General features: G+C 37.0%; 1 protein-coding gene across 1 annotated transcript in view; it reads right to left on the bottom strand.

Annotated features, from left to right (window-relative positions):
- Positions 1–707: 707 nt before the first annotated feature.
- Positions 708–25,122, bottom strand: part of rpn2 (ribophorin II) — a 42,589-nt gene continuing 18,174 nt past the window's right edge. The window contains exons 13-18 of the mRNA XM_069888032.1: positions 23,360–23,446; positions 22,896–22,991; positions 20,402–20,477; positions 17,664–17,793; positions 4,205–4,282; positions 708–977 (exon numbers count right to left, since the gene is read on the bottom strand). Of these exons, the coding sequence (XP_069744133.1) occupies positions 4,231–4,282; positions 17,664–17,793; positions 20,402–20,477; positions 22,896–22,991; positions 23,360–23,446 (441 nt within the window). The 3' untranslated portion in view covers positions 708–977; positions 4,205–4,230. The remainder of the gene's footprint in view (positions 978–4,204; positions 4,283–17,663; positions 17,794–20,401; positions 20,478–22,895; positions 22,992–23,359; positions 23,447–25,122) is intronic.

Here is a 25,122-nt window from a genome sequence, read left to right as displayed (position 1 = left end):
GTGCAACCTGCTCTAACAATTCCTCCCAAACCACCTCTAAATACTCTGTCACAGTACAAAGTCCCCAATAACCCAAATAGTTTGGAAATAATCTTGCATTTCAAGAAAATGTATACAAAATAACATAATTGCAATTACAGACCATCAGAATATTAATTTCTCTTGATAAGACAATAAAATCAATGCACTATATAAATAGGGATTTTTTTTTGCCCAAAGAAAGCACCTTTCTGTTTTAATATAAACTCATTACCTATAATGTGAAAACAACTGATCACCATTACTCTTGCTGAAAGCATACAGTGCCCTCAGTGATCTTTGGGACAAAAACACTTTTTTTCTTTATTTGCCCATGCTCCAGTTTTAAATTTGTAATTAAACAATTCCCACAAACTCTGAGCAGAGTGAAAGAGAGGGCCTAGCAGAGAAAAGGTTGATAATGGCTGGTCTAGTCCTCTAGAAAAAAGAGATTAATTTGGCATTACAAAGTGCTGAGAAAGGAATATCTATCTCTGAATTCCTCTGGCTATTTTAAAAAAATTAAACCACCCATCAAAAGTGAAGTGATGGGACAATAAATGTTGGACTTTACTGCCATATTCTTAAAAATATTAACCAACATTAGCCAGCAATCACACTACAAAATATCTGAGCACATGTGATAAACTTTAAAGACGAGTGGAGATATCAATAAAAGATTGACAATATTTCATTTTCTGCTCAGATTTATTGCAGAAATGAAACTGATATTACAAAACGTACTGTCAGAGACAGCCAAAAGGGAAGCCAACACTCTGAAGTATAACTGATTACTTGCAAAAGTCAGAGGCTGCTTCACACGGACCAAAGTCAGTTCACTTTAAAAAAAACACCTTCACCACTTCAAGAAAGTAAATCACAGATTTCACAAATCTGGTGGAACATCTTTAGGCTTTAGAAATAGTTTTCATCCTCATGGTTTCTCTGGACTTCCTGATCTAAAAAGAAAAACATTAACTTTATTAAATTAAATTATTGGTTTTAGATATACTGCACAAGTTGCACAAAATTCAAATATTGGATTCCAGGTCTGAGACTATTTTCAGGTATTCTCTTGAGAGCCTACCCTCCTACCCAGAACAAATCATATCACCTACTCCAGACATCTAGTTTAACATATTTTGACTCCAACCCTCAGCTATCTTCTTCTGATATGAATGACTGCGTTTATTGCAACAAGCCATGTGTGGGATACATTGCACCCGTTTGAAACATCCTTTCTTTGCACAGAAACATTGCCTAATCAAAATCTTTACAATAATTTTTAATCTTGGGAATTTAGCTATGGTGAGAATGACAAAATAGAAGAATAGACAGCCTCTTTGCACGTTCGACTCTGCCACTTTTATCAAACCAGACAATATGAATGCTTTACAAATGTTTTTAGTGTTATTTTTCACCATGTGCCAGTTGTCAAACTGTGATAGCCTTCAGAAGTCTTTGCGAGAAACCACTAGATAGCTTTAAACATTCTAACCAGCCTTTCCTTGAAGTAGATTAATGAATGACTAATCTGCCTCATACTTTCATCTGATTAATACAGAATTCCAAGCCAAACTGTATTTGAAGTTGTGAACACAACAAAGCACTTGCAAGAGCAAGACTCCTTGACATGATCAGTGCACATGCCTCAACCAATTTTATTAAAGGTAAGATGATGACATGCAAGTATTGAATTAAGACATTGATAAAAGTAGAACCACAGAACATGCAAGTTCTTTCCGATTCTTTCATAAAAGCCCAGGAGTTCAAATGAAAATTAACAATGATGTAACACAAGCTGATAACACTTCTAACACAGTAAAACTCCAAAAATCTGCTGTGCCTATTTGAAAGATATGATGATTTGAGATCTGCAATTGATATTTCCAGAAATTAATTCACCAGGGCCGAGATTCCCACTCACCTTTTCCACTCACTCTATGCATTGGAAAAAATGCTGCACAAAATCCAAAATAGGTTTTGGGGATATTAATAGAAACAATATCCAAATGTTAGGAAAATCTGCCAGTCCAGCCAGAAAATTCCAATAACACTGAACAATGAAGATTTTGCTTCCTGAACACTTTTGGGTGTATTTTATAGATTTTGGGCTGATGATCACCAAAAAAAAAAATCATCTTAAAATTTTCCTATCGCGTACTTTATTTTCACTACAACTTATTTTTGTGATGAAACATGTCGATGAAAATTCATTTTTGCTTTCACACTTGGATTTCTTCCCTGCTGACTTTGGTGCAGTCAATGAACATGGTGAAGGTTTTTACCAGGACATTGCAACTATGGAAAAGTGGTATCAGGGCAACTAGAATCCATCAATGCTGGCCGACTATTGTTGGACACTGACACAGAGACATCAGATGCTGAGTACAAAAAAAATCAGCGGCCAAACATTTTTAGGTCAGTTAAACTAATGCAATATGTCAATATCATTATGCAATTCACTATGCCAAATTCAATAAAAGTTAATTGAACGTTTCTCCAACTTGCTACACTTTACAGCAAATCTGTGAAATTATCTTTGTATTCAGCTTAAAGTTGTCCATTACAATCCCCAATGTCTTTTTTCAATAAGCAAATCTTTTGAAAAAAAATTGCTGTCCAGTGTAATTGATCATTGAAATTTTGATGCAATACCTATTTTGAAATGAATTATCCTCATTCTGAAGTCTCAAACGTTCCAAAGCATTACATTTTTGAAATGTAGAAAAATGAAAAGTACAGACTGAAGGAGCTGTTGGCCAGCATAAGTTTGTTAATACGATTTGTATTGATGTTTAAAAAGGGGCTGATTAATTAAAAAGGGGCTAAGATTAATTATAATATCCATACACATAATCTTTTAAAGAGATCATTGTAACAAAGGGCAATAAAGATAATTTCACTCACAAATAAATAGAATTAATCAAGATAAAATGCAACCTTAAATGAAAATAAAGACTAAAAAATTGAGGTTTAAGTCACCTCGATTTGCTGAATATCTCTGCTGAGTTTCCACTGAAGAAAAAAAAGCATAACCCATCTTTAAGGTACACGTTTTAAAACTAGATATAGAATTATTTTCATGTAGAGAATTAAATCACAACACAAAATAATTTATTCAGCCATACCTGCAAGAAAACCAGAATGATAGCCACTTTACCTGAATAATGGTATCCTCTTGGAACACAAATAAAGCACCATTCAAATAATCAAAAATGTTTAAACATAAAAATGTAGCTTGCAACACAAAATGCAGGCAAGTTTGATCAATTCTGAAGAAACGTGCCCCATTCAATGAAACCAGCCTGGATTAAGGGTTAGAATAATTCTTCAAGTCAACATGGATAATTGGCTGTGAATTCACTGTGCTCAAACATGTCATTTTAATGTTCAATATAAACTTATTAGTTTCAGATCCCAGCATCGGCAGTTTGTTATATGTAGTTATCCATCCTTGTATTACCACTGTGAATTATCCATCCTAATGATTCTCTGCTTTGCAGTTCTTGAATTACAGCATGCATTTTCAAGAATGAATGCAATGTCACAGGGTTTTGTTTCACTGCCTATTCCCTATCTAATTCTGAGGTCCACATATACCTTGCACATTTGTTTTTAAGGAAACAATACTTTTTAAAAGAGCTTGCAAAATTACAATGGACCCGACAACCATCAGGTGTTTTTAAAGCTAATTTTCAATAGTACATCTGACAGCTGATGTCTCTGAAGGTATGATGCCTTGATAGTCATGCATTTTAGGTATATGACAATAAATAGAATTTTGAATCATCTTTAGTATCAAAGGACTGAGAGATCTATAACCCAATGCCCAACTAATGCAAAGCATTGTCAAATACATGTCAAGGTATTCGTGTTTTCAAGTTGTTGGCTGATGTTAGATTAATAGAGGTTCGTTTTTTTTTCTCCAGTGAGTATTGAATGTCAAAATGAGGGTTTAAATGGTTAAAAAATGAATTTATGATCCAGATCACATCAAATGAAAGTTTGAATGAATCTAGAACAACATAAAATTAGATAATAAAGAGTCAAAGAATTTTACCATTAACTTCAAATGCTCATCTTTTGCAATGCACACAGCAGGAATGAAAAGAATTTCAACGTGACATGCACATCAGAAAATTTCATTTTCTACATACACAGCTGATGCATTTCAAACCCTTACTTGGGTTAAGTTGATTAGAAACCCTTCTACCGAAGAGTCCTATATTTTGCCAATCTACTGCTTTGTTCTGTTGCAATCCTGGCAAAGGAGAAAGGAATAGAGATTTAGAAAAGACAAAAGCAGGTATTAAAAGCAGAGGAATATGATTCAGCATTAAAAGTTTGCAGAGTTAAACTCTTCACTGAAAAACTACTAATGTTGAAAGGACATCATAATTATACATACAAGCCTGCAGAAACCAAACAGTTGGAAGTTCACATGTGACTCTGGCAAGTCCTTAACTGCATTTTTTTTTAAGAATCTTTTTAAAGGAATGACTTGATTGTTTTATTGTCATCAATAGAGGATGAGCAAATGTAGGTTCTTGGGAGTCACTATCTCGGAAGATCTTTCCTGGAACCAACACACCAATGGCATCATGAAGAAAGCCTCTACTTCCTCAGGAGTTTGCGGAGGAGCTAGTGGAGTTGTTCAAGTGAACCGGTACGGACTTGAAGGGCCGACATGGCCTGTTTCCGTCCTGTAAACGGTTATATGGTTCATTGTAACAAAGTAGGGCAATAAAGATAATTTCAACTTCTGCCTTTTTCCTCTAACAATCTAGTACTAACTTGAACAAATCTAAAGATGCCATTTAATTAAATTTCAAACTAGATTTATGAATATTTTTATTCACATAAAAGCAAATTTGAACCCCAGACCCAAAAGTTTCTTTTCAAAGGCATTGACTCAGTGTTGTCATTACAATTCCTGAATACAAGTTTATTTTGGATCCTTTTCTTCAAAACCTTTTTCATTACTTTCAAGATACTCACTAGATTACTATTATATTGTATTCCCTTGTCCCACACCCAAGGAACTGCTAAAAAGTGGTTGTTGATAAGATATTTAAATCAGTTGGGGAGAGGAGGGTGGGGGAGAAGGAGGAATGAAAGATCACACCACAGCTCATTTGCTCTCTTCACGCACTTCCAGCAGGGTGAACACTTCAACAGGATCAAAAATCAATTTTGTCTCCTAGTAGCATTACGGTGAATTGTAGGATACAGTTAGCATTGGTATTAGCGCAATGGCAATACAGCACCAGTGATCTGGGCTTGAACCTGGCACCATCTGTAAGGAAACTGTACATTCTCTCGGTGTCTGCTTGGGTTTCCTGTGGGTGCTCCAGTTTCCTCCAACCCTTCAAAACACACGAGGATTGTAGATTAATTGGGGTATTTTGGTAGCAAGGGGTTGTGGACCGGAAAAGGCCTGTGTGCGGTGTATGTCTAAATTAAAAATGAAATTAAATAACTTGATCATTGGGACTACACAATTAAATGAAGATTCCTCTTCTAATAAAATGTCATACTCCACTGAATAAAGTAACTTTTGAAGTCCATTAAAAATATTTAGAACAAAGAACTATCCAATATGATATATATAATTATATATAATGTTTGTGCCCAATTTGAAAGATTACATACAGCACTTTCAAATAGATTTCCCCCATGGTTCAAAAGCCCCTGAGACAACACAGGCAATCTATTTCTCAATGCATTACTAAAATTATATATCCAACAGAAATTCATCAACGTGATATGAATCAGTCATCTGTGAAGCACTCTGCAACATAAACAAACACTTACTTCAGTCATCCTGCTTGGATATGAAGATTAACAAAGGAAACTGAAGTGCAGTATAATGAAGATGACACAGTACGTCGGATTATCCGAAATGGTCAGGACCGGGCCTATTTCTGACACATGATACTTTTGGATAACTGGTCATTTTTTTTAAAAAACAGCCCAGTAGCAACAGCAAATCACCTGAAACAGTGTTTAAGCCACAAGGGCTTTTAAAGCATGAAATAATGTTTAATTCTCACCAAAAAAAGACAAACCAGCAGCTTCACTTTCTGTTGTATGGACACAAACATTTCCTCTTTTCATTTTCAGTCACATCCACAGTGCTATCTGCAGACCACTTTGCCATTGCAAAACCATTGGAATCAAATGGCGTCTCAGAGATGCACGTATACATGCTGGATTTAAACATTTTTTTCAATCTGTGACGTCAGTTTGACTTCAGAATTTTTTGGATAAATGAGGATTTCTGAAATCCTCAATTATCTGAAAATATTTTCGGAGCCGAACAAATGTCCAAAACAATTTTGGATAATTGAGAATTTTGAATAATCGGTGTTGTACTGTACTGTACATGCCAGTCAGGATTACACAATAGAAAAAAATACAGGATTATAACCAAACATTTATAAATCACTCACAATGCTTTTGATGGAGGATCAAATTCAATTAGATACCAGACTAGATGGAGATTCAGGGACTGGAGAAAGAGGAGATTTTAGAGACTGATACGGAAAATAAAGAGACTTCTGTGTTCTGGACAGACTACAGAAATTAGGATTATTCTCCTTCAAAAGATTAAACAGTGGATCTATTTACCACTCTGCTAGCCAGTAACTGGAAAACCATTGAAGATAACTGGAAAAGGAACCAGAGGGGAGGTCAAAAAAAAATTAATCTAGATATTACTGTTTTACTGAATTATGTCAATTTTCAAATCTCCTGCACAAAAATCGAAGTGCTGAATTTAATCGCTTAGCCAGTTCTTAACCAAGGTCCACCATTGGATCCCCTATAGCAGGGGTGTCAAACTCAAATTCACAGAGGGCCAAAATTAAAAGCTTGGACTAAGTCGTGGGCCAAACTAAATATTTATTGAAAATTTTCAACAACATCTGCATGTTTTCTCTTCTTTCAACATGTAATGTTAAACTTTTTCTTATTAAAATAAATGTTTAATAATAGTTTTGGTTAAACTCTTTCCAGAAGAAGCATTAACAAATGAGAAATAAATAATATTCAATAAATAATATTTCTCTATAGCCTTTAAGCTCCTTTTAAATGTATTTTTTTTCACAAGCCAACAAGTCAAAAAAATAACAACTTGCTTCAATGAAAATCCAATCTTTCAACTATGAACAGTCCAAAGTTGACCAAAGAAAATATGAATCCAAGCTTAGCCTTCTACACTGTGATTTACTCTGATGCACCTGGGTCTAAACCAGATACTTGGCATCTCTTCTTAGATGCAAGTTCATCAAACTCTGGGGTCAGAGTTAACCTCCCACCTATCTTGAAAGGTCCTGTTTTCTGTCTTTCGTTTGGCCATTTTTCGTAAGGGGTTTATTACATGTGAGTTGGGCGACAGGTCACAGATGGTAATGAAAGTAAAGAGAGGAGGTGGGGGCGATTAGTGGGCTGACGGGCCGGCACCAATGCATTTGCAAAGCATTCTGAGATTTGTAGTATTAGCTGTGCATGAGCTATACTGGCGCGGTGGCCAGCGGGCCAGCTCTAATACATATTTGCCAAGATCTTGCGGGCCAAATATAATTATATCACGGGCCAAATTTGGCCCGTGGGCCTGAGTTTGACATGTGTGCCCTATAGAGTCACACAGTGGAGCTGGAACTTGTTGCAATCCTCCAGCATTTAAATGGTAATATCTGTAAACTTTCCCTTGGGATGTAGGGTTCTGCTGAAGGGGGTTGGGAGAGGGGGGAGAAGAAGAAAATCAAGAGTAATTTTAATATATGTGTTTGTGGTTAATTATATTTTTATTAGTTCTTGAAAAGTTTTTGAATGCTGGATATTGAAAAACCATGACAGCTTAGCAAATCATTGCAAACTTAATGCAATTTTGTGTAATATGACATTTCTATTTTATTATGTGAGCTTGCAGGCGCCTCAGATTGAAGAGACTGCCATCCGTGCGGTACCGGATGTAAACAGCGTCTTCATTGTTGGGGTCTTTCATGGCTTGGTTCAGCATCATGCTGAAGAAGATTGAAAAGAGGGTTGGTGCGAGAACACAGCTTTGCTTCACGCCATTGTTAATGGAGAAGGGTTCAGAGAGCTCATTGCTGTATCTGACCCGACCTTGTTGGTTTTCGTGCAGTTGGATAATCATGTTGAGGAACTTTGGGGGACATCCGATGCGCTCTAGTATTTGCCAAAGCCCTTTCCTGCTCACAGTGTCGAAGGCTTTGGTGAGGTCAACAAAGGTGATGTAGAGTCCTTTGTTTTGTTCTCTGCACTTTTCTTGGAGCTGTCTGAGGGCAAAGACCATGTCAGTGGTCCGTGAACTACTCTTTGCAGATGATGCCACTTTAGTTGCCCATTCAGAGCCAGCTCTTCAGCGCTTGACGTCCTGCTTTGCGGAAACTGCCAAAATGTTTGGCCTGGAAGTCAGCCTGAAGAAAACTGAGGTCCTCCATCAGCCAGCCCCCCCACATCTCCATCGGGCACACAAAACTCAAAACGGTCAACCAGTTTACCTATCTCGGCTGCACCATTTCATCAGATGCAAGGATCGACAATGAGATAGACAACAGACTCGCCAAGGCAAATAGCGCCTTTGGAAGACTACACAAAAGAGTCTGGAAAAACAACCAACTGAAAAACCTCACAAAGATATGCGTATACAGAGCTGTTGTCATACCCACACTCCTGTTCGGCTCCGAATCATGGGTCCTCTACCGGCATCACCTACGGCTCCTAGAACGCTTCCACCAGCGTTGTCTCCGCTCCATCCTCAACATCCATTGGAGCGCTCACACCCCTAACGTCGAAGTACTCGAGATGGCAGAGGTCGACAGCATCGAGTCCACGCTGCTGAAGATCCAGCTGCGCTGGATGGGTCACGTCTCCAGAATGGAGGACCATCGCCTTCCCAAGATCGTGTTATATGGCGAGCTCTCCACTGGCCACCGTGACAGAGGTGCACCAAAGAAAAGGTACAAGGACTGCCTAAAGAAATCTCTTGGTGCCTGCCACATTGACCACCGCCAGTGGGCTGATAACGCCTCAAACCGTGCATCTTGGCGCCTCACAGTTTGGCGGGCAGCAACCTCCTTTGAAGAAGACCGCAGAGCCCACCTCACTGACAAAAGGCAAAGGAGGAAAAACCCAACACCCAACCCCAACCAACCAATTTTCCCTTGCAACCGCTGCAATCGTGTCTGCCTGTCCCGCATCGGACTTGTCAGCCACAAACGAGCCTGCAGCTGACGTGGACTTTTTACCCCCTCCATAAATCTTCGTCCGCGAAGCCAAGCCAAAGAAAGAAGATTTTATTATGTGACCATAAATAGTATCCGATCTGGAGATGGCAAAGCCAGAGGAGGGGCACTGCCTCCTTAAGTTTTGATGAAGAGTATTTGCATAGGATTATATTGGCTCTTCCCAATTTGCTGCCACAGAGCTGGGAAATCAGTGAATTTGTATTTTAAATCAAGTGAAGGAATGATTTGGTAACAGAGGCACTGTCCGTAAAACTATTACCTTATGGTTCCAATGAGCAGTGTTTATTCCTGCCCGTGTGCAGTTTGCACTCACTCAGTCTGTGTGGGTTCCTCCTTTTCTAAAGATAAGCAGGTCAGTAGATTAATCGACCAGTATAAATTGCTCCTTGGCTGTCAGTAAGTAGTACAATCTGAGGGGCATGGATAGGAATATGGAATGAATAACATACAATTAGTATGTAATTTGTATAAATGGATGCTTGATAATTGGTGCGAATGCAGTGTGCTGCAAGACCATTTCCTGTTGCCAAGATTGTGGTGCTGCAGCATTTACAACTAGTAAACCCCACTCAGAAAAAATAATGTCCATTGAGTAACCATCTGAAAGACAGGTATTATTAAGATCACATTTTATTTAGTGACTGTCATTTTAAGGATTAGTGCAAGCTGCAACCATTCACAGGTTGTGATGAGATGGAGTGGCACCATGAAGTATTGACTGTAAATGAAGTGATGCTCTAGAAGAAAAAAAGAACAATGGTTCCACTCATCCACCCACCACCACCACCCCACCAGGAAAACAGGTGGTGAGTGAGTCATGTGAATGGAACACTTGAAGAAAGTCACGTGTTTGGGAAATTAAAAAACACGGCATTGATTGTTGACTATTCAGCCATCTAATGAACGCACAGGTGGAATGATTCTGTGTGAAATGGACAATTTCTTCTTGCCCAGGGGAATTATTGAACACTTTGACAATGTGATGATCATTTTGATTGACCCATATCGGAGTAAAGGAAGGCGTTTTAAACAAAGGACTGAGATTTAAGACGTTGGGGCCCGCAAACTTGTGATGTCAATCAAAAGGATTTGCTCCAAGATGGAAGGCAACGTTCTTGTGGGAAATTAGGGTTGAATATCAGAAGCTTGGGTCATGGCAAAAAATAAAGCCCTGTGTCATTGGCAAGACTAAAACAGGATAATTTAAGTCTACACGTACAAGTTCTGTGCACCCCTTTAAATTGTAATAAGCAGTGTCTTGCACAAAATGAGAATCATTAATCAAGCAGAGAGTAGAGTACCAATCTTCATCTGAAGATTCATTTTATATTCCAGCCTCTATCCCAATCTCTTTTGATCCTAGCCATTGGGACTGAATGGAAGTCCAGTAAATTATCATAAATAAATATTATTAATCCAACATAAAAATAAAATCGTACATTAAAAAATAGATCAAGAGTTTTACTATTAGAATTTGCAGAAAATCTGAAAGCTTGGATTGAATGAAATGCCTAATTTGTAAATATCTTAAAAATAGTGCCTATTGGAAAGATTAAATTTGGGTGATAATTGTTCAAAAGGGGCAAAATTATTTTGAATAAAAAGATCCTTGAAACTTTGAATACCTATTCTATGCCATTCCTTAAAACCTTTCAACAAAGACAATTGAAAAAGATGGTTATGTATAATTGGACTAGCCAGTGAAAAACCATCAATTCCAAAGAATTTCCTAAACTGAGCTCAAAATCTCAATCTATTTATTCATTAACGGATTATTTGTTAATTTGGGAAAGAGGATCCTAAAATTGCCAACATAGAGTTTTTTTTAGTAAACTGTAATTCCATTTCTACCCAGGAAGGGCAATTCACTGATTTATCCAAATGCAATAATAAAAGTCAATTAACATAAATTAATCTGCCAATAGTTTAATCTAAAAATCAGGAAGTGAAACCTCCATTTAACGTACTCTTTTGGGCTTTTTTTTCCCCCCCTTGCCAAATATATGTAGAAATAGCCAAATCCAGCAAGCTCAGGTTTGAGGATACAAAAATGTAGAATATTCATTAAATGTAAAATATTCATTTTAATCAAATGAATACATCCTATCATTATAATAGATAAGGGAGACCAACCCAACAATGATTGTTTAAACCTATCAATACAATACCCAGAAGTTCTCTTTCAGTAAGTTTTTATAATTTTTTTTGTAATTGTAATTCCTACATCTTGAAAATGTTCTTTCACTATTTTAAATGGAAAATTGTAATAGCCTTCAACTCTTTTCAACTCACATGCTCAAAAACCCATCTTGCTCTCAATTGTACATCAGTAAAAATAATGATTAGTCCACAGCATCCAGCTTTGGTGATATCATTTACTCGGTTTCCAGTCGTACTCTAATAAAGGGAATACTTGATTGGGGAACTTGTAATAAGTTCACCAAGTTACACTTGCAGGTGACTTTTACTGCTGAAAAGTCTCTTGGCACAAGGAAGTCATTTAGCATTACACATTTGGTTTACTCGTGGAAAAACAAAGTGAACGGGGAGGAGTCACGCGATGGAGTAGTGGCCGGACGGTGAACTCCAGCTCTCTCCAGAAAAGTCGGGAAAAACAAGAGAAAACACAAAGGCACAGAAATAAAAGTTACAGAAAAGTGAGTATAAAGGTGGAAAGAAGATGGCGACAAAAAAAGAAAAGTCGAAAGCAACGGTAAGAAGAGAGGAAGAGAAGACAAAGGAGGAAAAAGGTGAAGGCCTTACCTGTCCGAAGAGGCCCGCTGCGGAGAGAGAAACCCGCTCCCTCAGGTCGGTAAATAATGGACTACAAAAATGGCTCGCAGAGCCGAGCAAAAGTGCGCAACCGCGCATGCACGAAACTTCGCGCATGCGCGATGCGAATGAAAAAAAACACACCGACGGGAGGGGGGACCAGCTGGGGAGTCGATCTCCACAGCCGGCAACGACAGCTGCAGAACACCTGCAGCAAGAAGAGACCACAGAAGACAATAGAAACAAGATAGAAGAGGAGGAAAGGGCAACAAAGAAACAACAGATGGTCAACCCAGAGGAAGAAGAAGAGGAAGAGTATGGTGAAATAGAAGAAGAAAAGATAGGCAAGGTAAAGGATATACTTGCTCTTATTAAAGGATACATGGAGTCATTTAAAGAATGGCAAACACAGGAATTTAAGGATTTAAGAAGAATAAACAACACAGAGGAGAAAATAATTAAAATGGAGATGACCTTAACAGAAATGGGAAAAAAAATGGACAAGATGGAAGAGCGGGCAGTAGCAGCAGAAATGGAGGTAGAAGACTTAAAAAAGAAATTGGAGAAATCTAATAAAAAAACTAAAGAGACACAAGAACTACTAGCTCAAAAAATAGATACAATGGAAAACCATAACAGAAGAAATAACATAAAGATAGTGGGCCTTAAGGAAGATGAAGAAGGCAAGAATATGAGGGAGTTTATAAAAGAGTGGATCCCTAAGACCCTAGGATGTCCAGAACTACAGCATGAAATGGAAATAGAAAGGGCACATAGAGTATTGGCCTCTAAACCACAACCACAACAAAAACCAAGATCTATTGTAGTAAAATTCCTAAGATATACTACAAGAGAAAAGGTACTGGAGAAGACAATGGAAAAAGTAAGAGAGGGCAACAAACCACTGGAGTATAAAGGGCAAAAAATCTTCATTTATCCAGATATAAGTTTTGAACTCCTAAAGAAGAGAAAAGAGTTCAATACAGCAAAGGCGATTTTATGGAAGAAAGGGTATAAATTTATACTAAAGCATCCAGCGGTATTGAAAATATTTATTCCAGGACAACAAAGCAGACTATTCTCGGATCCAGAAGAAGCACGAAAATTTGCAGAACAATTACAAAAATAGACTGAGGGAGGAAGACGGGTAATGAGAGTTAAAATGATCACGACTGATATGTATGTGGGTAAAGACAAAAATAGACTGAGGGATGAAGACGGGTAATGAGAGTAAAAATGATCACGATTGATATGTATGCAGGTAAAGAGGTATAAGAGTGAATAGAGACAATGAGCATACATGAATGTATCTGTACTTAGAGGAAAATATAGATAGTATAGACAAGAATTAATAAGGGAAGGTAATGGAATAGAGAGAATAAGGAGGGAATTAAAAGAGGGACCTTTGTGACATATGAAAAGTGAAATCTTTTCTGGGGGAGGCGGGGTGGGGGGAAATAGCGGTCACTGCAAAATCAGTTGACGCTTGCGAGTGGATTCGCAAATCCAAATGGAGAGGGGAGATGTGGTTGTCCGACAAGGGATAAAGGACAACTCAGGAGGTGAAGGGGAGATTGGGGATAAATAAGATAGAAATAGGAGAATAAGGAAAATGTTAGATGTTGTAGAAATGTTGTCTTATAAAGAGTTGAAAATAAGAAAACAGAAATGGAAAAGGAGGAAAGGTAATGATGGAAAAACGGAAAGAGAAGATAAACAAAATATAAAAGGGCTACGCTGAACTATATGTCTTTAAATATTAATGGAATACATAACCAAATTAAAAGGAAGAAACTACCAAATTTAAATGAATAAATGTATTCCATTAGAAAAAATAACATATTGGTTAAGAAATAATATTGAAATATTCGAACAAGTATAGGAGCCTTACATTAAATACAATAGCGAAAACCTACCGGGGACAAACATTACCTAAGTTGATGGAAGGAGAAGGAAAGAAAAGAATGGACTCAGTAGAATTTCTGGTGTAATTTTGTTGAATGACAACATTGTCTGACTGGCTTAATGCAACCTAGATTGTATACCTAAAATGGATGAGAGGGGGGGGTGGGGGGGTGGTTTGGGAGGAAAGGGGGGGGGGAGAAAAAGTCACTGTATATGTGTGAAAAGAAATAGTGTATATCATGGCTAATGTGATTTATGGTGTGAAAAAAAAAAGAAAAAGAAAAACAAAGTGAACGTCTTTTAAAAATGTGTAATTTTGGGGGGAAAAAAAACTAGCATTGCAGAAACCTACCATCAGACCGCATTACTGCAACTCACTAGATTGTACAACTGAACAATGAGATTGGCAAGTAAAAGACCGCTTTAAAGTGTAAATTATTCTTCAATACAACGGTGAATAGCTGACTTGAAAGAGAATAGTAGTCAATTACATGAAAATGACATGTGAATATATAAAATGAACAGTGAAGTTCAATCTATTGAGTTTCCCATAAATGAGTGCATTTCTCAGCTGTGCTCAGCAAAGCAGATCCATAGATTTGGCCAGGGAAGGGGGGGGTTAAGAGAAACAGAATAGTTGAAATTAATGCTTGGTCCTCACTCGCTTTGTCCCACCTTGATGAAGGGCTCAAGCCCAAAACGATGGCGATGTATCTTCACCTTTGCTACATAAAGGCACTGTTTGACCTGCTGAGTTTCTCCCAGCATTTCACGTAACCACGGTGTCAACAGAATCCTGTGTTTTACCCTTGTCCCAGTTTTATAATGGTGGCCAAAAATTGTTACAAAATATCAACATTTGAAAAACACATGCACGCTCTTCAATTGCACTTATAAATATGCTCAACCTTTTAAACAATTATCATACAAATAAATCAGCACAAAATTTTATGTTCATTTGTAGAAATGCCCTTCTTTGGATTGGATGCAAACAAAAAAAAGATTTTCCAACCATTTTTACCAAGAATGATCCATTGCTGATCTTGAATGCTACATTTCATTAATACACAATGGATGAGATGTTGCTTTTCGCCAAAAAAAAATCAATATATAGTTTTGCATCTCTCCTTGATAAAACATGTTCATTCGGGGATGAGAAATGTCACTACACAATAGAGTATTCCCCCCCCCCCCCCCTTTCTTTGTATCCACAATAATTCACTCTATTGTATGTCAAAACAAAAACATATCTTGACATCTTGCATTGGAATCTCACCACAAGAGATGACCAGAAGAGCTGGATTAGTTCTGAAAGTTCCTAACGTAAATGGGTGTCGAGCTCACTCCTTTCTTTAAAAGTTTCTATCACTGCAAGATAGCCTCAAGTAGTAAAATGTTGCATTTCATATCACATTTTAAAATAAGCAGCATGTGAATCACCAAGTTAGGCTTTGGCCAGTTATAATTTCCATAATATTGATGCTCATTTTTCAAAGTGTGCTTGCTGGCTGGCTGCTTTAGTCTGGTATGGGGGCACCAATACCCCTGAGCATAATGCCTGCAAAAGGTAGTGGACACGGTCCAGGACATTGCAGACAAAACACTCCCCACCATCGAGAACATCTCCGGGGAACGCTGCCATCAGAGAGCAGCAGCAATCATCAAGGATCCACACCACCTAGCACACGCTCTGATCTTGCTGCTAAAATCAGGAAAGAGGCACCACAAGACTCACACCACCAGGTTCAGGAACAGTTGCTACTCCTCCACCATCAGATTCAACGACAAATTTAATCATCTGAGAACCTTTACTTTTGTGCTTTTTTTTTTCTTTCTGTATTGCACAATTTGTTTACATTTGTTTTCATGTGTACCCAGTCTTATACTACCAAAAAGTGGTAATTTTGCTTTGTCCAGAGGAAAAAGAATCTCAGGGTTGTATGTGATGTCTTTTATGCACTGACAAATTTGATATCTAAATCTGAATAATGAAGTCAAGACACAAAGCCGATGGTAAAAATATCCACATTTAAGACGGACCCTTCAATTATCAATGTCAAAGTTTCTCATTTCATGCTGTATTTCAGAGAGGCATAGATTTGTTTGCAAAGTCAGCCTTTGGTTGGTGTCATCACCTGCTGATGACTGTGTCTCAATCATCTTGTGACAAATCAATCTTATCTAGTTTTGTTGAAGTTATAATGGCTATGGACGTGTGTCAACCTGGGTTGCGTCATTCAGCTTGAAAACTTTAACATCGCCCTGGATACATCCAGTTGATTCAATTTCTAGATTGAATGGGGATAATGTTGCTTTTGAAGAAGCATTTTCGGGGAAAGGAGCACAATAGGTCTCACTGATCTTTAACCTGTTCATGATGGGTAGGAACGTTCAACACAATACACCTTGTAAGCTTTAAAAGCTGTTCCACAATTGGAACTTACTGTGCGGATTAACGACATTAAATGCTGGTTTTGTGATAACAGTGCATCTAGTTTTTTTATGATTATAATCTATACAACATTAAATTATTATACTATGCAAAAGTACACGAACTGTGCATTTTCACTCAATTTCTGAATACATTATCTAATCGACCGAACAATCCAAAATCTTCCACCTTATTATAGATTAATATACAAATATAAAGTGATAATCAGAAAGATAAGGAGCCACAATGGAAATACCATTCAGGGTATTTAAATCAGATTCCCAATCTGGATTCTATAGTTATGGTTTTGTTGATTTACAGTGATAATCTACAAATTTGCCAATGACACCACGGTCGTCGGCAGAATCACAGACAGCAATGCGGAAGCATACAGAAGGGAGATGGATCAGCTGGTTGAGCAGTGTCACAGCAACAACCTGACACTCATCATTACCAAAACTAAGCAACCGATTGTGGACTTCAGGAGGGAGAAAACAGGAGAACACAAAGCAGTCTTCATCGAGGGGTCAGCAGTGGAGAGGGTAAAGAACTTAAAATTCTTGGGTGTCAACATCTCTGAAGACTATCCTGGGGCCATCATGTTGATGCAATCACGAAGAAGGCTCGCCAACAGCTATATTGCGTTAGGAGCTGGAGGAGATTTGGTATGTCACCAAATACTTGCAAGTTTCTATAGAACATGCTGACTGATTGCATCACTGTCTGGTACGGAGGTGCCAATGCACAGGACAAGAAAACACGACATTTGTGAGCTCAGCCAGCACCATCATGGGGATTTGTCTTTACTTGATTCAGGACATCTGTAAGAGGCGGTGTCTCAAGAAAGCAGTCACCATCATCAACGAGCTCACCACCCAGGCCATGCCATGCTCTCACTACTGCAATGAGGAATGAGGGACAGGAGCCCAAAGATGTTCCCCTTCACTATCTGATTTCTGGATCGACAATGAACCAGACACTACCTCACTTTTCTTCCTTCCTTTGCACTAATTTATTTTTAAATAGTGTATTTACGGAAAATTATAGTAATACTTACACCCATAACATACAATATTGTGGCTGCGGAACAACAAATTTCATGTCACATGTTCGCAACAATAAACCTGATTCTGACAAGAATTAAAAGTCACAAGTGCTCATATTTAAAACAAGTCCTTGAAGACAAAAAACATACATTTGGAACAATCAAAAATAAATAAAGATGCCCAGGACATGAGAGATCGATTAAAACTTCTTACCGCTTCACAGCTTTTTGAGCCAACATTCTGTTCCCAGCAAAGAATGTGATGCTACCAAGCACAGCAAGATACTGCAGAGTCTGGAACATGTTCAGTTGAGTCCAATATACATACATCAGTCCCAACAAACCTGGATGAAAGCAGGGCAAGGGTAACATGTTAAACTAGGTTTGGTTAACAGTAATGATAGAAGTCCGATATAAACATTGCACCCAAACTTCTAATAGCCAAGTGTATCACTGACTGGCTGAGTCAAGAAGATGATGCACTTGGACTTCCCACATGTTCTTAATTCACCAATTACAGTAAAAGTCCTAAAATTTGGACTGATCAAGGGATTTTTTGAATTCTCAGGCAAATTTGAGATTTAAAACTCAAATGTAAGAATAAAGGTAAACTTTAAATGAAAAAAATTTTTTCTTGCATTCTGTGACTCCCGCATGGTGCATCTGTGGGATTTGTGCACACATGCACACAAAAATGCGTGAATTTAAAAAAAGTTTGAGAGTTCTAGAAGTCCGGATTCTAGAATGGTCAGGATTTCTGGCATCCAGATTTTTGTACTTTTACTGTATATTAAAGCTCCAACTTTTGTGCGTGCCAGTTCTTTTTTTAATTTACAAGGAAAACATTTTCTCCAGTCTTAAATCTGTAATTTCACTGTGAAAGACTATCTGAAACAGACTGTTTATACTTTATTTTGGTGTGAAGTTTCCAAACATCAACTTATCAATTACAGATCAGCATGTACTTATGGTGACACAAATGCTAGAATCTCAAGCAACAACACATGCTGGAGAGGCAAGGGAAGAAAAGCGGACAAAACCAAGTTGGGGAGGGCCAGAGTGGACTTGGGAGACAGGGTCAGGTGCAAGGTAGAAGAGATGGTGATAAGCAGGAACACCTCGGCCAACTGGAATCTGATAAGTGAGAAAGGTGACAATGGGAACAATTGGAAGAGAGGTGATGAGCACATGGAATGAGATTGGAGAGGAAACCTGCTAGTGAAATGTATATTTAGCTGGTGGATGGAAATAAGAAAGGGGAGGGGGAGAGAAAGGAGGTACAGGAAGGAGACAAAGTGAGGACAAGGGCAATGGAGACACAGAAGGCAAGGATTACTGAAATTGGAAAATTCAAATGTTCATGCAATTGGATTGTAGATTATTCAGGCAGATTGTTGTTCCCCTAACTTTCATATCATTATACCCCATCCCTCCCCGAACCTGGTTCCATTTGACATTTTTTTTTCTTTTTGTTTGCTTCTATACTTTACCCACCTGCTCGCCTCACATTTCCATCCATCCCCCACCTGGTTGTCTGACATTATTCAGTCCAGTTACCCCTGTGCCACCCCTCCTGTCTCCATTTATTTTGTGCATTTTCCCTCTCCATTCTTCGTCCTGGCACAGAGACTCGACCCAAAATATTCAGTTTCTGCTCCCTTGCTTCTCCCCATCTCCACAACAGATATGGCTTGATCAGCTGAGATCTTCCAGGTTTGTTTTAGCATGCACCAAATACAAATCAGAATGATTTTTTTTTTAGGCAAAATAGACGACACTGATGTGCAAAACTAAATTGCGAGAAACATTTGATGTAAATGGAGACACAAGTAATCCAAGGTGAATTTCTGGATTTTATCAGTAAAGAAGTCAGTGATGCAAATCAACTGCAAATGTCTGGTTTAAATTAAAACTCTTAATATCACTGTGCCGTGCCCATTTCCGCCCATGCCGTTTTTAAGTGATTGAATCTTTACACACAATAATTTCATCTTCACTCAAAGACTGAGGTCAGGGTGTGGTGGTGCTGAGATGCAAACAGTGCAAGGAACTGACAGTAAGGGACCTTGTCAATTCTTGGTTGCTTGTATGCAACAGTCAAATAATTTTGAAACTCAAATGAAAGAACCTTTGATCAGAACCCAGAATATCCTCCAGGATATTCTGTACTAACCACTTGCTAAATGATGTATCAAAAGATGCTTTTCTAAAAAAATTTTCAATGAGAGAAAGGCAACACAGAAAAAAATGGTGCAACCGAATGGATCATTCTGGTGCAACATGGCTAGAACACAACAGATAGAACTCCAGTGAGTTGTGACACTTGATGTTCCTGTACTAAGGGTCTATGCATTAATGATGTAGCCCACATAGATAGCCATGATGAAGACAGCAGAGTTCTCTGGGTATATTGCATCTCTGTTGGAAATTATCTACTTTCAATCTCCAACAGAAGAGAGTTTGAGGGACTGCTGCTGTGAGGAAGCAGGGAATGTCTTGCAAAAGTGATGCCACGTGTATACTGTATGTACTCAATAGCCACGCATATTGTAGAGGGGGACCATCTTCAAAGCAGAGCGACCCATGCGCAAGAAATCCATCTTGCGATTAGTGATTGGATTTTAGGAATAGTGCATAAAAAGTTGTGAAAAACATTCGAACCTTTGCAATTTTTAAAAAATAAAATCAGAATTATTATTTAGCAAATTGAACGTGAACTTTCAATAAATAAAATTGTTTCCAGAAAGCATTTCAAGCAATGTGCAAGAACTCATGGGCCAAGTTCATTATCAAAAATGAAATTACAGGTCATGGGTTTGATGCAAGTTGCAATGTGAGATTTTAACACTAAAAATACTAACAGGAGTAAACATAATTATGTAAACTTTATGTAGAGAACTTGATATACATTTGGTTGAAAAACAATTACTAATTTCTTAAGTAAACACTTACCAGCATGTCCCAAATGGAAAATGATGGTGCTTGGTGAAAAGTTAAAATTGGAGATATTGACACCCAATTTAATCCACTGCAAAAGAAAACAATTTTAAAACAAAGAATTAAGGTTAAAAATATAATTTTTCATAAAACAAACATCAGGTCAAAATTTCAAGATCAGCATTGTCTTTTAAAATTATTATATTTAAGTTATTAACGTTTTGGCATTAGTTTGAAGGTCTGGGACAAGTTCAACAAAAAAGATTTAACCCCCCCCCCCACCCCATTCTAGCCACAGCTTTAAAAATAAGCTGGAGGCCGCGGAGTTGGGGGTTTCACTAGGTCTATAAAAGCGGTTGCCAGGCCTTATTGCTTCCTCTTGGCACTTGACATTGTCTAACAGGATCATTTCAACTTAAAAAATGAAAAAGGCAAGGAAAGTCATTTAAATTGCAAGACGATTAAAATGAACACAACTCTTAAGAAATACCTATCTGAGTGATATCAACAAGAGTCTGATCACAAGAGTACAAATGATGACCTCTCACTAACTTTAAAATCTGGATTTGACATTGTCGTAAAGCTCTATTTATATTTAATATGACACTCTAGCATTAATGTTGTCTTTAGGCCATTCTGAAGATACATGAGTGCAACATTTTGAAGATCCATTTGAGCAAATTGTTGGCAGTGATTTAATTACATAGACATTTAATTTCAGTGCTACACTTGAGGGCCACTACAAAGTATTTTTCTGACACGATGCAGGCAATGCACATCTTTTTTAAAACGATATTCATGTAACAGTTCAAAGTCTTTTCCAATTTCATCTCAAGATTTTTTTCACCCAATAGATTGCAAGAAATGGAAGGGTTTATTAAGGAGACCTAAAGGTTAGCAAAATTTCCTTTACTGCTATTTAAAAAACGATTAAAAAAAAATATGGTCACAAAAATGTAAAGCGTTGAAGCAAAGTTCCATAGTCTCTCATTCAATGCTTATAACTGGAAATATAATTGGGCATTTTGTTTAATTAGGATAATCCTGTAACGGAAGACTGGACATCCATTTTATGTACAGATTTGCAGTCAGATCTATTACACCTGTCGACAAAACAGATAATTTGATAGTTTTGACTGGAAAAGCTTAACCTATCATGTTTTTGTTTGATCATGTACTGCACTTCTTCTACATAAAAGGTAACGTTCCAAATGTTGCACAACTTAATACACCATAACATTGATTTTTGTCCTAATCCATTAAGCAATGCATGAAACTTGTGTTTTGAGAACATGTAACAAAATAACCTAATACCAAAACACACATCTCCTTTCACCAATTAGCCATAGCTTTTTCTGTATATTTGTTTTAATATTTCCTTTCCCCTCCAGAGTATGTGCAATCATTTCAGCTTTTTTGCCCCAGAAATGTCATCAAAACCTCAATATCTCCAATCTTTCATGTCATTCAAGTTTAGTATGTTGATCCAAATCAATTCTCTCTTCTCAAGAACTGTGAAATTATTATACAGTTGGAAATTTTACGTGTCAGCCATATAATGCACATGTACATATTAAATTAATTTCTCCACTGAAATCAGGTTTAGAATTAGAAATTGAAAACAAAAATAAAGAATACAAAGTATGAAAGAGTAACAATTTATGGTGGGATCTAAAATGATAAAATGATAAACTCTCAAATATCCCCCTTCCATTCTTTTGTATTTTGATAGAGAATATATCACGATATTAAAAATTGCATTTATGCTACTCTACAGGATGTTGCGCTGAAGAGGATAAATTATAATAGGACATGGGTGTTTGGAAGGCAAATGTAATGGCTGTGAAGTTCAGATCATAAATATGCCAATTTAGAGAAAGGACATTGCGGACCTCATTTAATGGACATTTCTTCGCAAAGCAGGATGACATATCAGGATGACACTTGAAACCAACTTCAAAGTAGTTGAATTACTGCACTTTAGTTCTTTTTTTTCTCCAAGGGAGAGAAAGGATAAGACACCAGCTAGTTTGGAAATATGGCTCGCCATTCTTGGCCCGTACAACCAGGTTGATAATTCGTTAATTAAGAAATAATTGACATTTCTACCACAGAAAATGGAACAGATCACATTTATCTGATCCTGATTACAGTTTTACACCCTAGTAGCAGTTATTAAGTCATTTAAGATCTGATGTCAATTCATGGAAGGCATTCCCTAAAGGGCTGTGTAATCACTTATTTCTTTTTAAAAAAGGTAGAAAAATCAACCACATCAGATTACCATTCTAGAGTTGAATGGTGTTGTGTGCACATCAAAATATCTATCATGAGTATTAAAAAGTGTAAATTTGAAAACCTTCACATTGCTATGTGACTGAATTTCAAATAGTGCAGCTTTAAAAAAAACATTTCAGAGCTGTATCAAGTTTCAGTAACAGCATTCAAAAAGATCCAATAAATGTTGCCATAACCAAAACTCCAGGAGCTATCTGAAATAACTACTTACCAGAATGACAAGCAGTAGGAGCGGCGCTAAAACGAGGGCAGTAAAAGTATTGGAGACTGCAATCGGTGGTTTCTTTTCAGGTTCTCTAAAGAGATGCTGTAAGTAAATCATGTTTAAAAGTTTACTGCATGAAACAGGTAGGGTTAAAAGATCATATGCATTTCAACTAATCATGTAAATGGGAATAAATCAAAGATAAAACACATGTACATTTAGAACATAGTACAGTACAGGCCCCTCAGCCCATGATGTTATGCAGACAGAGTTAAACCTCCTCTAGGTTTTCCACACCTCACTTCCAATGACAGATTCCAATTTAAATCTGATTTGTTATTCAGAAAAAAAGCATAGAGCATCAATTAATAACTCTATGGTCTCTCCTTCCCTAATTAAAAAAAAAATTCAGATTACCAGCATCAGAACAATGTCCTTTACTTGCAGTTTAATCTTACACAAGTACCGACCTGAATTTCAGGCTTGGGGGCAAAGAGGTTTCGAGATTGTACTGGGGCTGGCGCCTCTTCATCAGGAAACTTAATTACAATATCAGCCTACAATAATAATGAAAATAAACAAGATTTTTCTTTACATATTAAACCATACAAATTATAAAGAAAACATTATGGATCAACATCTGCATAAAAACAAGATGATTTAAGCTTGGACATATGTATTCTGTGTACCACTTTAATAAACAAACAATGTCTAGCACAAAATAACGAATCATTAATCAAACTAAGAGTGGAATGCCAGTCCTCATCTGAAAAAGTTATTATGATCCCGTTCCCAATCATTTTTAATCTTAACCACTGAAATTAGTCTTAAATTCATAATTATAAATTTGTGATATTAACCCACTGTGAACAAACTGCAAATCAAAAAATATATCAAGAATATTTGATATTTTACCAAGTTATGAGCAGATTGCTTATAAAGTAATTCATGCGATTTACATTTTTAATCTTAATATTAATAATCAATAACAAAAATGGGAAACATAATTAGAGCATTTTAACCAGTTATATACTATGTATATATGTTGCATTCATGACAGAAGGAAATCAGATTATTATATTGAACTCAATAAAAAAATATTTAAAAAACCCATTATGAAAAGGCCTGCTTGTTTCATGATCAGGGTTTTCTTTTGTACCAAACTTCAAATATCAAAAGTAATCAGTGGAAGGTCACAAAATCCAAAGCAAGGCTTTAGAACTGACAAGCCTGCAGAAGTAACTTTTCTATCAGAGATTCTGCTGAATGGCTTTCCAAAAGCTGCCCTTCACTGAAAATAAAACTTCAGAAATGCTGCAAAAATTCTTCAAGATTGTACAATTTTGGCCCACCTTGTAACTGAACCAAATCTCAGAAAATAGTGAATAATTGCTGCAGTTGATTAAAATATGATTTTAAAGAAAATCAACTCTGAATAAGTTTGATACAAGAAACTGTAAAAGTTCATGACAGCCTATTTAATTCTATTGATCAATAATTCTGAAATATTGGGAAAAAATGCACTGTTTAAATATTCATGATTGGCAAAAAAAGAGTCCACAATGAATGGCAAACTATGAAGTTTTACTTCTTGGTTGAATCTTTCACAGCCAGTTGGGAACGTCCAGTTCAAAGGCAACCACCAGCATGTAGCCATTCTAATACAACCAATTCTTTGATTTATACAGACACACACAGAACAGAGCCCAGCCTTGCTGAAAATTGCCAACATGACACTGGAAATATCACCATGGGCAATGTATTATCTAATAAATTATCTGGGAACTTTGATTTAGTTCTTTTTACAAAAATCTGTTAACATTTATTCGTTCAATATTAAGCAAACTTCAATGTATGAAGTATGCTGAAACATGAAGCATCAGGGAACCTTCACTTTTTAAAAAAAAACTTTAAATACAATATTAATACTAGGTGAAACAAGGGGTACACATTTACCATATTGTGGTAAATCATTATATTGAACATCTTCAGTGGAAGCTCTGTATCAAAAAGCCATAGGAACAACATCAAGGTAAAGCAATTCAACAAGACCTTGAGCAAATTCCAAGTCATTAAAACAAAAAATAATAACACAACCCTGTAGAAACTCAGCAGGTCAGTGTATTTTTATAGCAAAGGTGAAGATATATAACCAACATTTTGGGCATGAGTCCTTCATACCTTGCTATATAAAGTACACTGTTTGAACTGCTGAGTTTCTCCAGCATTGTGT

This window comes from Narcine bancroftii, chromosome 6 (assembly GCF_036971445.1).
Source record: "Narcine bancroftii isolate sNarBan1 chromosome 6, sNarBan1.hap1, whole genome shotgun sequence".
Taxonomy (NCBI): domain Eukaryota; kingdom Metazoa; phylum Chordata; class Chondrichthyes; order Torpediniformes; family Narcinidae; genus Narcine; species Narcine bancroftii.
The sequence above is the reverse complement of the archived record's forward strand: the minus strand, read 5'-3'. Positions and strand labels throughout refer to the sequence as shown.